The 15,742-nt window shown below is 35.7% G+C and overlaps 1 protein-coding gene across 13 annotated transcripts in view; it reads right to left on the minus strand.

Annotated features, from left to right (window-relative positions):
* The window catches only part of LOC117407249 (dystrophin-like), an 809,654-nt gene that overhangs the window by 13,555 nt on the left and 780,357 nt on the right, over positions 1-15,742 (minus strand). For all 13 annotated transcript variants that reach the window (XM_059028873.1, XM_059028880.1, XM_059028876.1 and 10 more), the window contains 7 exons: positions 11,314-11,480; positions 10,355-10,466; positions 7,424-7,560; positions 6,333-6,371; positions 3,244-3,309; positions 2,077-2,142; positions 439-597 (listed from right to left, as the gene is read on the minus strand). In XM_059028873.1, the coding sequence (XP_058884856.1) occupies positions 439-597; positions 2,077-2,142; positions 3,244-3,309; positions 6,333-6,371; positions 7,424-7,560; positions 10,355-10,466; positions 11,314-11,480 (746 nt within the window). The remainder of the gene's footprint in view (positions 1-438; positions 598-2,076; positions 2,143-3,243; positions 3,310-6,332; positions 6,372-7,423; positions 7,561-10,354; positions 10,467-11,313; positions 11,481-15,742) is intronic.

The raw sequence follows: 15,742 nt of genomic DNA on the forward strand, positions 1-15,742 counted from the left end.
AAACCAGCTCTCTGTCTCAATCATTTTGTCAGATAATTTATTAATTATAGTGTACCTCTGTAGTGATCTTAACTGTGCTTTACAAGATTATAAATGATCTAGCTTGCAATACATAGTTCTACATGGTCAAATAAATCCTATGCAACAAAATCATTTAATTTGACAACAGAGAGCAAATAATCCTCTGCAAATACTGCCTTTTATTTAGACATTCACACAGAAACATTTAGACTTGAGAACTATTCTGATATGTGAACAACTACGGATACTGGCGGTAAAACAGGAGCAATGGCCCAGTTGAATACTGATCTAGAATTTAAAGAAAAAAAAAAAAAAGAAAAATAGCAATAAAGAAAATATGAGCACTTGGAGGTAAATAGACCTTGGTGTGTGTTTGAGGGGTGAAGGGGGACAGAAGTGAATGGCAGCGAGCCTGACCTGTTTTCTTCTTCTAGGTCATTCAGGACCCTCTCAAGCTCTCCTCTCTCCTCGTTTTCCAGGGAGATGAGGATCTGGGCCGGGCTGCGAGGCTGACTCAGTGGAGACTCCTGGTTCAAACTTTGGCAGTAGTGCTGGATTAACAAATGTTCATCATCGCTGAAAAGAATGAGAAAAGCAAATCAATGAATTCACCAATTAACCCCGCCCCCAAGCATGTTTTACCCCCACAATATATAAAGTAATATTTTTTTTTCTTAAAACTTGCATGCTATTAACTCTCCATTTTCCTTTCAGTTGTCTACCATACACACTAAACCAAGTGTTGGCATTCATCTTTTCTTCTCCATCTGCCTGCCCAAAGCAACAACTATGGACATATGTTTTGCCTTTCTAAATCTCATCCATGTGGTGTAGCTGCACTCAGGGCATAGCATGGATTCCTTAGCCTTGTAGTCTGCTGTTTATTCATAATACATGTGGGTGCTTCATTTATTTTAACCCCTTGTTCAAAAACTGCTTTGACAAGCCATCCTACCAGCTACCTAGTTTGGAGGTAGTCTTTGTCGGCTGTTTATAAACCAATCCCTTACCTAGTTTAATAAGAAATGTAAAAGGTAAATCATTAAATTGGTTTCTTTAAACGACCAGTTGCTAATTTGCATTTAAACTCTACCATTACATCACTGTCATGAGGAGCTAAGTGTTTGCTATTGGATTTAGCTGAGAGGCAAGTTCTACCATCAGAACTGGTATCAACCGTAGCTGTGTAACAAGACAAAATACTGATTAGATAGACGGTGTGTCCATATTACAAATAGTTTCTTCCTCTTTTTCCATCATGTCCTAAATGACAAAAACTTTCCTTTGGATCATTTCAAACACACACATTTTCGCTTTCCAGTAAGCACAACGAAATGACACACACAAAAAAATCCCTAATTCTAATTAAAACAGCTTATTAAAAGCATACCCTGCATGTGCACAGCGTGTAATGCATGAAAATGCTAAATCTTTCAAAACTGCTTTGTCACAATTTTTTAAACTTCACAGCACAGCCCTATTTGACTTTGCTACCTCTTAAATGTTCCTTTTTTTATTATAATAAAGGCATGCTTGACCTACTGGGTTAAACTTATTTCACAGCTTAGTGTTTCAACATAGTATACATTGTGTAATTTATGAAAATGTATGATTCAGGGCAATAGTTGCTTTTATTTTTAAGAATTTAAAAGATAATGAATGATTTTAATATATTTTACCAGGAATTAAAAATAGAGGTATCTCACACTTTTTTGCTTCTGTGCTGTTTCCAAGAAGTAGATAAAACTAGAAATAGATTAGTTTAAAAGGCATACCGGAAGTAGTTTTATTTGTTAGAAGTGCAACTTTTTTATAGTGTGAATGACACTACATTTTTATAAAAACAAAAGGCTGAAAAATCTGGTTTCTGTTTCTACGAGCAATTGCAAAGAAAAGGCATGGGATTGTATGACTGACTGTGCCCTTCAAGTGCAGTCAAAGGCCTAACCAAGTAATACATAGATCTGAAATGATCAACGAGATCCTTGTCAGCTAAGTATTGAAAACATCCAAGCAGACAGTAACAAGAATGCAAACAATTTCTGAAGAACCTACATGCTTTCGTTGGGCGAGATGCTGTCATTGAGATAAGATCCGTTACGGTTCTCCATTTCTGCTAGCCTGTGGTGGAAAAAAAAAGGCAAAACGATTAATCAGAAGAATAAATTAAGACACAGTTACTGTGTGTGTATGTGTGTGTGTGAGAGAGAGAAGGAATGTTAAGGACATGCATTTCCTTTCCTATATGCTGCCTGATCGACTGGGCTTGAATTTCTCAATTTTCAAAAGCCGTTAGTCCTTAAAATAGCTCTCCAGCCTACAAAACCATACTCGGAGAGGCCAATTTGGCAGTTGTTGAAAACCATATCTCATAAGCTAATAAGCCGTGTGTGTCTCTTATTGTCTAACACGTCATCTTGTGCAGTATCAAAACTGTTCCCCAGGTAAGTCTGATAAGTCTCAACAAAAAGCCTTTAATGTATGCTGATAGCATGATCGGGCATTCTAAACACGATCGGGCATTTTAAACCTTAGTCAAGGTCACATACTATAGAAGCATGGCACACTAGAATGAGTAGTTTATTTATTTTCTTTACTGTGAATTTTCCCTAGATGTATCTCTGTCGGTAACATCTGACTTTCTCAAACATTTTTTGCCTTCTAGCTAGCCCCCCCCCACTCCTCCCCCCTCCATCTCGTAAATGTGCCCAGCAGGTTAAAAACAGTTGCTTTCTGTTACGTTTGCTGTATAATTTCATCTTTGTTGGCAATACAAGAAAAAAAAAATCTTTGATTGTTACTGTCACCCAATTCCCTTTTGGAAGGCTCGAAATGTCAGTTTAATATTTGTATTACAAACATGAGGCCCTGGAACACCTTCTGGCTAGGATTGTAGCGTTGCACATAGCAAACTCATAAATCTGACTTTCAAAAGGTGCTGTTTTTAGTATATATCTTATTGCTTCATATGGTTATTCTCTTTAAAAGAGCTGACAGCAATACAATAAAAGTAGCTAAAAAAGGAGGGCACAGCACATTAAGAGCATCTATTTTAAATGTAATTAAGTGGCTCATATTAATACACTTTTAGCTGGATGTTGTAATTTTTTTATATAAATAAACAGTATAATGGAGGAAGAGGTTATTTTTTTTTGCCTTTGATTGCTCTCCCAGCTAAAAAAGTGCCTGGAATGAGTTTAAGAATAGCATTAAGTAGCTTACCTGCTAGCATAATGCTCAATTCGTGAATGCGTATCATCGTGTGACAGCTGTGGGGAAGAGGCAGGGCTGCAAAAAAAACAAAAAGAAAGAAAAATAAGTCTTTGAAAATGACAAGGAGGAAGAGAATTCACATGTGTTATGGGTTTTGAAATCACATTGCACCGGGTCTTTCCTTTGGATTCAGCCTACAGTAACATGATTATTATCTCCAGAGTATCTACAAAGCAGCCCACATTGATGGCTTTCTAATTGGTCATCTTGTGATACACTCCTGTAATAATGATAATACATATAGTTATTATGATTTGTTTTCAGATGAAGATGGAAGCACAAAAGGTTTGCGATTATGTGTGTGTGTGTTACCTACTCCGGTGCACCAGGCTGCTCAGTTATTTTTATTGATTGACTGGGTAATTTGTGGCTGATTGTTAAAGGGGTGCTGAAATAGGTCCTTGGCAGCTGATATTTATGCTTTAGGTTCCACACACCGAAGCAATTCATTCACATACTTGAAACACCCTTGTGCATATTTACAACAAGAATCAAGGTGAAATACTGCTTGAATTGAAAGGACTTATGTATTCGCTCTTTGACTATGGACATTGTCTATTTGTCTGGCTTGACTACTTTATTTAGAATGGACTGAGCAAGCACCAAACCGTGCCTGCGATTGAGACCTTTCAGATACCAGTAACATTAAAATTGACATGCATTTATTTATTATATTTTGATACACTGAAGATAATATTTCAAGACAGCATTTCACTGCATATTACATATTTAAAGCCTTGGTTCCGCAGCTTTTCTTGTGTAACACAACAGATTCCAAGGTCAAAAATCCTGGACAGCAATCAAATCTACAGTCTATTTACCATTTTACTGACACTGGCTGTCAGGTGGCTGGAAAACCCAAACACGGCAATGTAAGAAAAGCTACTGTATTTTATTCCGAGTTACTGCAGACCTCCTGAGCCACTCCATTATGGCTACTTAAAAAATGCCCTTATAAATTACTTCTTAAATAAAAATATCATATGTAAAATAAAAAAAATACATCCCTTGGTAATGATTCCTTCTAGTTAACCATTTCAGTTGTTTTTGCAATTCCATATTGTAAATAAAGTTTGTTGCGGGATGTAAAAAATACATGGCCCTGGCACAAAAGAGCAGTGAAAAAGATTGGTTTCCTTGACAACAAACTTTATTCATAGTATAGAAATTACACAACAGCACTGGAAAATGTTTCTATACCTTATTAAATTAAAATAAATAAAATAAAAAACAAAAACAACAAGAGAAATGGCTACACTAATATTAATGTTACCGAAACAATTATATTTACATTATATATTATTTCTACAAGGACATTATATATTACTTCTTACAAGGACTCTGCATCCCTGGGATTTGTTGACCCCTTTAAATCTTAAAAGACTGTAGCACAAGTTACTGCTATTGTTCTGCCATGAATGGGCTCTTAATAAGCTTTTTCTACAGCTTAGGTGTTGCCATGACAACTAAACAGCGATGAAAGGGTTCATGCCCACACAGTTCCCAATGGCACATTTTCACAAAGCTACTTCTACATTTCAATAGCACTTCCAGTAATAACCATGCTGCAATTGTGTCCCAAGGTTTTCTTGCTGTACAAACAGCACTGCAGTCCCTGCAGATCCCAGTTTCAGGGTAGGGCACAATCAGTTCAACCACCATCTGGGCTACATCAGGACAACAGGATTTGGTGTTATGCATAGAAATCAAACTTTTATGAGTATGAAAAACAATCCAATTTATTATTACTTTTATTTTTTAAAGGATAGGCCTACCAATCTGAGGACTGTCTTGGGATGAAAAACTACTGCACTATTCCCTGAAATCATTCAACTAAGTCGCTGACAGGTTCTTGAGCTAATGCCTTCATCAGTGTTATGAGTCATAGTTAATATCCCATTTGTAATAATAAAATGATGTCATTTTAGGGGAAAGTTATCCCTAATTCGACTCCATTTGCTTTGTGTAATTTCTCTATTTTATCACCTTGCTGCAACTTGTTAACCAGTGCGTTAACATATTAGTACCTTCTTTATATGGAGTCCCTTTAAACTGCTGAACCAGCCACAGGGCAGCATGGTCACGGCTCTGATTTGCCCCATAATGCCATTCCACTTTCACTTATGTAACTCCCGACTATAGCGTATTAAAAAGATAAACTGTACTATTCAGATTTAGAATGGTTTTTCTTTCCTCTTACCCCCTCCACCTTGATATACATTATCTCCAAAAAAGGAGGACCAACATTTAAAACGTTATTACAAATACCACTAGAAAACTGCTGAACTCCCAACTCCCTGATGAAGGTGTTTGCCAAAACATTTGTCAACGTCAAAAAAAAAAAAAAAAAACACAACATCAAATATGTTTTTGTACAGTGTGTCCCAATACCAATGTTACAAACACCTGCCAAATGAATCAATATTCATGAAAATATATAAATTTAGCTACCAAACCAATTTACTAATGGCTACAAATAAGAGTCAAGAGAAACAGCAGCATACTGCATTTTTAAAATATAAAACTCAAAGGAATGAAACCCTGCTGCTGAGATGCACTGGTTCAGTGTAAAGTTTGCAACATTTCTATTTGGTTAAAAAAGTTATGTGAGAGCTCTCAAATTATCATAAAGAGTAATTTAATTTTCATTTGCAAATAAATACATAAATGACAGTAAGATGGTGCAAACATTAAAATGGATTATGTTTTTCTAAAATAAATAAACACACACGTCTTTTTTTAAATGAGTAATATGCACCACCATACAAGATGCTGACCCTTTATTATACAAGGGCACTTCAGATACATTATTAGCTGGGAAAGAAAATGCCAGGTTTCACTGTAAATGTCATTCATAATCCAACCTGGCATTTCAGACACTTCAGTAAAAACACCTTTCAGCTAAAACTGGAACATGGGAGGCTTTAGGAAACCAAAGATAACTTAGGAAAAAAAAAATATGTTAAAAAAAAAAAGAAGTAATAAAATGAAAACACATGGTAAGGGATAAGCAGCTGCAGGTCAGCAGAAGTACTCACGCATAATCTACCGGCCAGAAGTTGATCAGAGTAACAGGACTGCAAGACAAAAAATGGGGAGATGAAGACAGAGGTAGTAGAAACGGAGTCGAAAAATATTTCAAAAAGGACCAAATCAAACAGCAAATGTGAATGGTCGTGAGAGCAGCCAAAAAAGGAAGGAAGGATAAAGATCGGCAAGCTAAGTTTCAATTGCCCTTTAGGGTTATACAGTTACTGTAAGTTCTTCCAACTGCTGCTGCTCTTTACATTTCTATCACTTCCTTATGTATGTACAAAAACAGTATGAAAAAATATCACAACTAGATTTATTTTTTTGTACATATTTATATTAGAAATATTCTAAAGTTAGAGACTGATTTATTGTCAGGCCTTTAACAAAATACCAATGGAGACAGTACAGTGCTGTCGGTCTAAAGGAAAGTATGCCCTTAGGATTTCTTACAATGTTTTTCTACAGACAGCTTGTGACTGATACCAATCACTTGTCTATATCTTATTTATAGTTTATGTTCATATATTTACAAGTAAATGAAGCACATTTTTATAGTTGCTAAAGTTATGTTCAAGTCAAGAATATGATTGGCCCTGCTTCAATGAAACTAAACTGGAAACCATTGAACTTTCTACTGTGTGGGTTTCAAAAGTAGTCCTGATTACGAGGATGGATTTTCAGTAACAAGTTGATTCACAACAATAATCAAAACTTCTGTAACAAAAGTAATCATATGTAAAAACGTGCACATAAAAGTACACATGCAAGTAAGAAACCTGAATCTCAATTCTACATTAAGAAACATATATATATATATATATATATATAGAGGATTAAGTAACAGACTTCTGTGTTTGAGGAAAAAATACATAAACTCTTAAAAACAGATAAAAAAACAAAACAAAAAAACACATTTACAAAAAAAACCCAAAATCTAAACATATGGCAATTGCATATTAGCTTGCATCTCCTTTGAGCAGAACCAAAAACAGAAGGGCAAAAAAAAAAAATAATAAAAAAAAAACCTCATAAAGGGTTACACTAGAATTGTGTTTTGTTTTGGGGGAAAAGTTAATCATGTTCTGGCTTCACTCACGTTTCCATGTTGTCTCCCTCCAGCACTGTCTGCACTGGCAAGTATCCCATCCGAGGGTGCTTTGCAAAATATCGCTTTGTTCTGAACTTGTTTTTCAGCACCTTGGCAAAGTCTCTCACATCTTCTCCTGAAGTTGTCTGGGGGGGAATACATTACAACAATCAGCCATTGTTTTAAATGGAAGACTCATGGAAATCCTTACTCAGCTCCATTAAATGTTGGTTGGAGAATGGGTGCAAAGGTCATGTATCGATTCTCGAAATTCAAGGTCTCTTCGTCTAATGTTGCTGACAAAACCATACACTGTTTGCCCACAGTCCCAGAATGGATTCAGGATGTTAATCTACCCATAAAAAAGTGTCAAAAGTTTGCTAAAATGAAAAGTTACTGTATTAATTATAACTAAATGGTTCAGGAATTGACATATTATAACAATACAGAAGATATGAACACACACTTGCAAGATTTTACTCTAGTTTTAGAGTAAAGCTAATTCTACAATGGAAAAGAAATATGTGGCAAATTTCACAAAGAACTTCTGGTACTATGCAGGCTGCTAGCTAGCAAGTTATCTACTTTTACCTGTTTTTCAAAGCATACTTCAAGACAGAACGGCATAGTCTTGGAGAAACCTGCTCGTAGTCTAAAAGCTAGAAAATAATTTTTTATTTTTATTTTTTATATATATATAACTGAACCAGATTTAGCACACTTCTTAAACATGTTTTTTTGTCTACATATTAAAAATAGCACAATAAGATCTTGTTTACTTGGTTCCATCAATATACATTTTCTATAAATTACTGATAGTCAACTATCAGGCAGTAAAGGGTTCGGATGCTTTATGAAAGAAGTACAGGGGCTTAACTACACTATTAACTTTAAGGGTGTATATTCCCAGTCATACTCAAGTATGACTTAAGTATGTGCAGATAAAATATGTAAGAAAGTAGGTGTCAAGTGAACGAATTAACAAGAATACAGAGTCATGTTAGTAATGCTCTTCCTTCCATTTGATTCCACTTTCATAACTACTTTAGAGTACTATTTCCCCCCCGTGTTAGAAATGTTTCCTCTTTCTTTTTTTCAGATGCTTTATTTGTTCATTTTAAGAAACGTATGGTCGAACATAAAAGCTCTTTTACTTATTTTACCCTCAGGTTTTTTTTTTTTTTTTTTAATGAAAGCTAGATTTTGTTTCTCATTATCCCATCCTCTCTCAAAAAAAGCTAAAGTATGTATTCTTCACCATGCCAGTATCTTTATTCCCTCACAGTGTGCATCAAAAGGCTTCATTATTTTCCTTGACTCTACCACCTACAGTAACTTACAATTCCTGCTACAACTTCACCAGCAGAAGTTCAGAGAATACATACATAGTCATACTAAGTCAAAACAGCTTTGCTAAACACTAAAACAACAGTCCATTCAAATGCAGACATTGAAAAAGCCTTCTAGTCGATTATTTCTTGACACTACTGAGGGTATAATAGTTATGGATGATAGATCATAGTAAAGATTTATTCCATTGTGCAAGTTTACCTCTTGGTACAATAACTGTTTTAATCATTGACATGAATACATTCATGCTGCTACAAATCTATTTTTTTATTCACAACCCCAAGTTAAAATGCTAACTTTTTGGGTAGAAAATAAGAAGTGCAAACTTAGCTGAAACATATTTTCAGTCTTATAATGGTTACATTTTAAGATCTGTGTTAAAAAAAAGTTCTATATCAGATAGAATTAAACTGAATGCTGGCATCTGTGCTGTGAATTCCTCCCTAAACACCAACTATTACATACTGCAGGGCTGTGACTTGTATTATTAAATACAACAACAGGACATGAACACAATACACAAGAGTTTTCTTTTTTTTTGTAATTACGAGCAAATTCATACTCAGTTTACTGCATTTACACTTCCTTACAAGTCTTGCATAACTAAGCCTTTGGGATTACTGTTGAATTAGCTGGTGACATGAAGCCCAGCACGGATTAAAGCATGTTAATCTACCTGCTAAAATACCCAGAATTAGGATTGTGAATATGAGCACTTTCCATAAACTTTAAAAAGATTAAAACATCCAGCCTAACCTTGTGGATATGAGCATTGTACAGAATATACCTTAAATGTGGCTTTACATGCAAAAGGTCTGGATATATTTAGAACAAGGGCAAAATGTACTTGGTGATCATAGTCACTTGATACTTCTGCTGAAGAACCAGGAGCAATGGAACTTGGCAGATGAAAGAACCTAATAAGATCTTAGAACTACCACTGCTGGTCATAGTGGTGTTCTAGTGGTAACTTGAACAGCTGCCTAAATAACCACTCTGAGTCCCATTGTTAAGACACCTCTTGATGAACAGCATCCTTCACAGGATACTTAAATATTTATTTCTTACCTGTTTGGTATTCTTTCATGTGTGTTCTGTATGGTTTTAGAAATTACCCCTAAGGGGTGTGCACCTGTAATTTCTACTACATCTACCACTGTGACAGCTTGCTGAATTGGACCATTTTTTTCCAGGAATAGTTAGGATAGCATATAAGCAGATACATTAGAGAATTATACAGAACACACATATCCGGTTATTATTAAAACGGGTAAGAAATGAAATATTAGGAAATGTGTTTGGCAAGATTTCTTTCAAACTGCCATATTTTTTTAAAATTTATTTTTTTATTGCTGTTATTTGTTATACAAACCTGCATATTTAGTGTCTTCTCCAGCACTCATTACTCAAAGCTGACAGAGCTGGTTGATACATTAGTATTCCTGTGCTGCTTTCCTTATTTGGGGCTTAACATTTGAAAATGCAGCTTTTTACAGCTGTAATGGGAACAGCCATTAGCTCAATTTGATTCAACAGTAGCTTCTCGTATAGCAGAGAATGAGCATGACCCTGTAAAAAATTAGAACTTACCGGTGTGCAATATTCAACCATGGGGTACTGCATTTTATGACCTTTTGCAACACGCCCAGAGAAGAAGCAGCTTTGGCAGATGTCGTAGTTAAAGTGCTTTAAACTTCGGTACCTAAAAAGTAAAAGCACAAAACGAAACACTTTGTTAACTGTCTGACCCATCTACAGTAACAACATTAGCTTTACTATAGCTCAATACATTGTAGAAATAAATGGAGCTCCATGCTAATACACTGCTGAAGATTTCCAACTGTAACAGAACAGGAATTCTCTGCCATTTTGTGTGTAGTATGATCTAGCTTTTCATATACATTTTCGCACGCGAGTATGTACAGTTTTTACACAAATAAGTATAGATTGAATACATAGTGAATATATACATGGTGTTGTTACTCAATGAAACCTGGCACATGGAGGCACCAGACATTGGGTGATAAGACGTGGTCAATAGTTTTGTGACACAGCTTTGTTACTAAATTACAGGAAACCTGTGTGTGTATTCTTTGTCCAGTTACATCATATAACAGTGCCAATTACAAATTTCCACAGAACAGAATTATTTTTTAATTATCATTTTTTCTCTCCAACGATTTGTTATGCTAACCATCACATTCAATCGCTCTGAAGCAAACAAATACGATATGAATCAATGCGGAAAACACAAAACGCTACCGGTCTCAGTTTTCTGGTACGTCTGTTTGAGCGTGCATTGCTTCAATTATATGTATAGGGGTTTGAATGCACAAAGTCACATTTCCAGGGTTATATGTGACTCCTGTAGTCATCCATCCATCCATTATCTGTAACTGCTTAATCCTATAGAGGGTTGCAGTGAGCCAGAGCCTAACCCAGCAGACATAGGGGAGCAAGGCGGGACTACACCCTGGACGGGACGCCAGTATTCAGCTGACAGTTAAACATCCATGTCTTAGATAAGAAAGAGTGGCATAACAATGTACCTGAATCCAATAATTGGACACTCCTTGCAAATGTTGCACTTGGCCTGGTGTTTGGCGGTCTCGGCTGCTGCTACTCGGTGCAACACAGGCAACCAGACCATGGACTGGGGCTCCAGCCTCATCCAGTCGAGGAACATAGCAGCTTCAATTTCTGGTTTGTTATTGGCCTATGAAGAAAAGATACATCCATTAAAACACTGAAATCAGTCATTTTCAGGACAACACAGGACTTGCTCACACTGCTTGAGCTCAGATCGCATCCCTGAAATGTACTCAACACAACTCAAGTAGCGGCAGAGATCAGTATTTGTTTGTCTACTGCTACTGGTGGTGCAACAACGGTTATTGCTTTTGTGGATGACATTTTTGATCAAATCAGCCAACAAGCAGAGCTGCAAGTTCACAAGGCTCCACCTAGTGACAGTGCATCTGACCGAACGCTCGGATCCATCAAAAATATCTAGTCACCCTTCTGTGACGGCAAGAACACAGCTCAGTGACTGAGAAGTTTCACATTGTTATCACATGGTTTTCTATGCTTTTTTTAATGAATTGAGACATTTGAGTAAGATCAGACAAGGGTTTGAGTTTAACTGTTTGCCAAAACAAAAAACAAAACAAAACAAACAAAAAAAAAGAAACCATCTACACTGACATCTTACATTTTTCACAGCTCTCCTGTTTTAGAAGTAACTTCTGCCATTGCATTGTTATAGATCATCAAAAAGCTTCTAGCTGCTAAAAGTGATCATTATAGGCTTCAACCAAGCAATTTTTATAAAGAGGGGTTGGGGGAGTGTAATGGAATTTTATAACATCACACTTGCTTAGCTTGCTCAATAGCAAACAAATAGGTTTTAAGATAACAATATAGGTTGTAACGTTAAGTTCAAGTTGAAGCCTGTCCCAAGTCAATAGGACTAGCAGGACATGTAATAAGAGAAATAATAACTTTATGTGTAATAAGTATAAAAAGTATAATTTGCATTATACTGAACTGGGGGGGGGGGGGGGGGGGGTGAACCATCCCCCACCGACAGGGGTGAACCATCCCCCACCGACAGGGGTAGCAACAACCAATCAGAGACTTACCATTAATCTCCCCATCCGGACGAACCAATGAGTATCTAAAAGTAAACAACTTTGTGGGTAACAAGGAGCAACCAGTTTAAACTAGTTTTAGCTGTCATGCTAGCATAAACTTGTTTTGATAGACAGCTGTCTTGTGACTGTTTTATGATTCTCCAAACATGGAGATAATTTCCTGTTCTATAACCTGACTGTGACCCTATATGGTCCCCACTTCTTTTTAAGCTAGATAACCAATCCTTATATGGTTACACCGTTTAATTTCCTCTTTTATATGTTGATTCAGAAAACTATATAAGCTGCATAAAAAATTAGCTGGGTGTGCGATTCTGCGATTGCTAACAGAGTCTGTGTCACTCTGTTGAACGCTCCAGTTTGCAAACTTATTAAAAGGTAACTTCTGATTATTTTACATTGTCTCCTTGTTGCATCTTTTCGGGGTCTAAAAGAAGAAATATAAATTTCTACTACAAAGGGAAGATAAGCTTTCTACCATTACTTTGGTTCAAGTAAGGCTGATGAAATTTCCATAACAGGAGGAGGGATAAAGGGTTTATGAGGTGAGACAGCCAGTTGCTATTAATACACCACAGATAAATGTCATTGTGAATTTATTATTTTTTTTTTAATTTAGATTAAGTCAGTAAAAGAGCAATTTCCTTCAGTGTCTGGACTGTAAAAGTTTGGCATAAAACTTTTTTTTTTTTTTTTTAAAGGAAAAAGAGAGCAATACATTTACCCACACTTTTTGAAATACAATAAACCAATATATATATATATATATATATATATATATATATATATATATATATATATATATATATATATATTTTAGTATTTCTAAATGTAGCATTACCGAGTGTTTTATGAGCATGGATATAATGCACTTGCACTTGCAAATCCAGTCAAATAGGATCACTGAATTAAATGAAAGTCTGCATACTGGATCCCTAGTTTCTACAGGGATGAATCAACTTCCTCCTCAGAAGGATCCATGGAATTAGAAGGAATGTGTTTTACACATTATTAAGGCTTACTCTTTTCATCAAAAAGAAGGGCTGGCATTAAGCTGTGGAGATTGGTCCTGAAAGGAATCTCTATCAATTGATGTTAACTTGAAAGTAAATGTATTCATTCATATGTTACCAAGTTTTCATTATTTTGTACACAGTGAGCCAAGAATGACAGGCATATACTTTTTCATCAGAGGTGGCACTGTAACAATACGGCATGTTTTTCTCAGTCAAATTAAATTATGGGTATGGCACAATGCAAATGAACCCTGCATTGGAAATGGTTTCAGAGATAAGGAGTTGAAAGTGCAGCGCTGGCTCTGGCTTCAGTCCCAGCTGCAGAATGATTGACAGCTTAATTATGAATGGGATGAGTTGGTCCATCTAATATAATGGTTTCATAATTCATACAATATGCCATTTTTTAACAATATTAATTATGCTACTTGTATCATGAACCTGGACCCGCAGAGGCACCTCACAAAAATTAAAACTTGACCAGAAAGACATTTTTATCAATATATTCTTCATCACTGGTACATTGGATGACCCTAAGAAAATGACATGCCCGCTCGTTAAGGGCAGTTATTCACACACTGGTGTTAAAACAAATTCATTTGAATAGGGAATCCCTACACATCACTTACAATCAGATCTTCCTAATGATGTGGCAGGATTATAGTCTGAACCTGCAATCCTCACACCCGCAGCAGCAGCCCTAGCCTGCTAAGCCACCAGCTGCCTGACTCCATTTGCATTTTTAGTACTATAATTCCTCAGTAATGAAACTCTGCAAAAAAAGCACAAACCCTTGAGGACATGAAGCATTAGAATAGCCATCTACAAAATCTTCTGAAATCAGGCATTCATGATGTGCTTGTTTGCTATCAATTTATAAACTAGTACCTCTCAGGTTTACACATTTTTTCAATTGTAATGCCACGTAAGTCACCATAGTTTTATCTAGAGACAATTTAATAATATTAATACATAAGAATGTAAGTCTATAGGACAATAAAGGATACATTTGCTTTAGCAGTGCATTAAATCCAATTGAATAATCAACTCTTATTCTCCACCCCCCCTGACAATACTGAATTTAGATGAAATTCTTAAATACTTTTTCTTCCTGCTTTAACAAATGACAAATTAAACATGGCAAAGGATCTAAGAATGAAAAATAAATCTCACGTTCCACTAGGAGGATCAGTTCTAAATTACTGCAAGTGATTCATTTAAACACTTGGCTGATTTCATCGCTGTAGAACAAATACAAAAAAAAAAAAAAAAAAAAGGCAAAAAAGGCAAACTTAACGAAGAAAATGTTCTCTAAATGTCAAATGGCAGTACTGGGACGTGCAGACAAAGAGACTTCCACTTAATATAATTTTTCTGTTAACTGCACACAATCGTGAGGTTCACATCTTCTGTTCCTGATAATTACATATCCTGATTAACTGTATATTATGCGGCTATGTAATTTGCACTGTATTCATTAAATGTTTAATACATGCCTTCATGTCTCGCATGAATCACTGGCTTTATAGGTCGAATATGTGTAAGGGGCAGAAAGGTTTAATGGCTGAAAAAAGCTCATTTTAAGCTTAAGGCCTCAGCTGACATTCACAAGTGGTTTTCTATGTACTTGTGTGCTTACAAGTACGTAAGATGAATACATCCATCCCTCACTATGGCTGTAAAACACAAAATTACAGTCCTCTGTAATTCAATAGTAAATGACCGTGACCTACATCCACAGTGTGTACATGTAAAAAATGGATTTGAGACACACGGTATGGTAAGTTTATCAGTTGTATATGCAGTTATGCATCACCAGCGGGGTATAATAAGCTGTAAAGACCTGAGCACATTTTCAGGTCAAATTTCTAGTTGAACAGATAAAAGTGTGCTGTATAATACCAGATGACGTTTAAATAAATCATTAGGACACAACTATAGTTTTAACTATCTCTGTAGTTTCAACTTTGGTTTCAGGAAGAAAAGCCAGGATAAAAATAATTAAAAAAAAACCTATGTAAGAGCTGTGTAAACCTGGTGCCAGTGATAATGCGGCCGCTGTCACTTTTTATCTTAAATTTCATAAAGCCAAAATGGTTAATCACTAACTGATTGATTGTGTTCAACTGTTAAATAAAAGCAAAATCCTATTCTACTTTTTTTGTATGTGTTTTGTGCTATGGGGAGAGGACAAGTTGTTTAAAAAATAAATAAATAAATAAAATTATATATATTTAAAAGGACAAGTAGATTTTTCTAGTGTTTTTCAAACATTGCACACCACTGGTATGTGTTTATTATTTTAAAAA

This window comes from Acipenser ruthenus, chromosome 8, assembly GCF_902713425.1.
Source record: "Acipenser ruthenus chromosome 8, fAciRut3.2 maternal haplotype, whole genome shotgun sequence".
NCBI classification, from domain to species: domain Eukaryota; kingdom Metazoa; phylum Chordata; class Actinopteri; order Acipenseriformes; family Acipenseridae; genus Acipenser; species Acipenser ruthenus.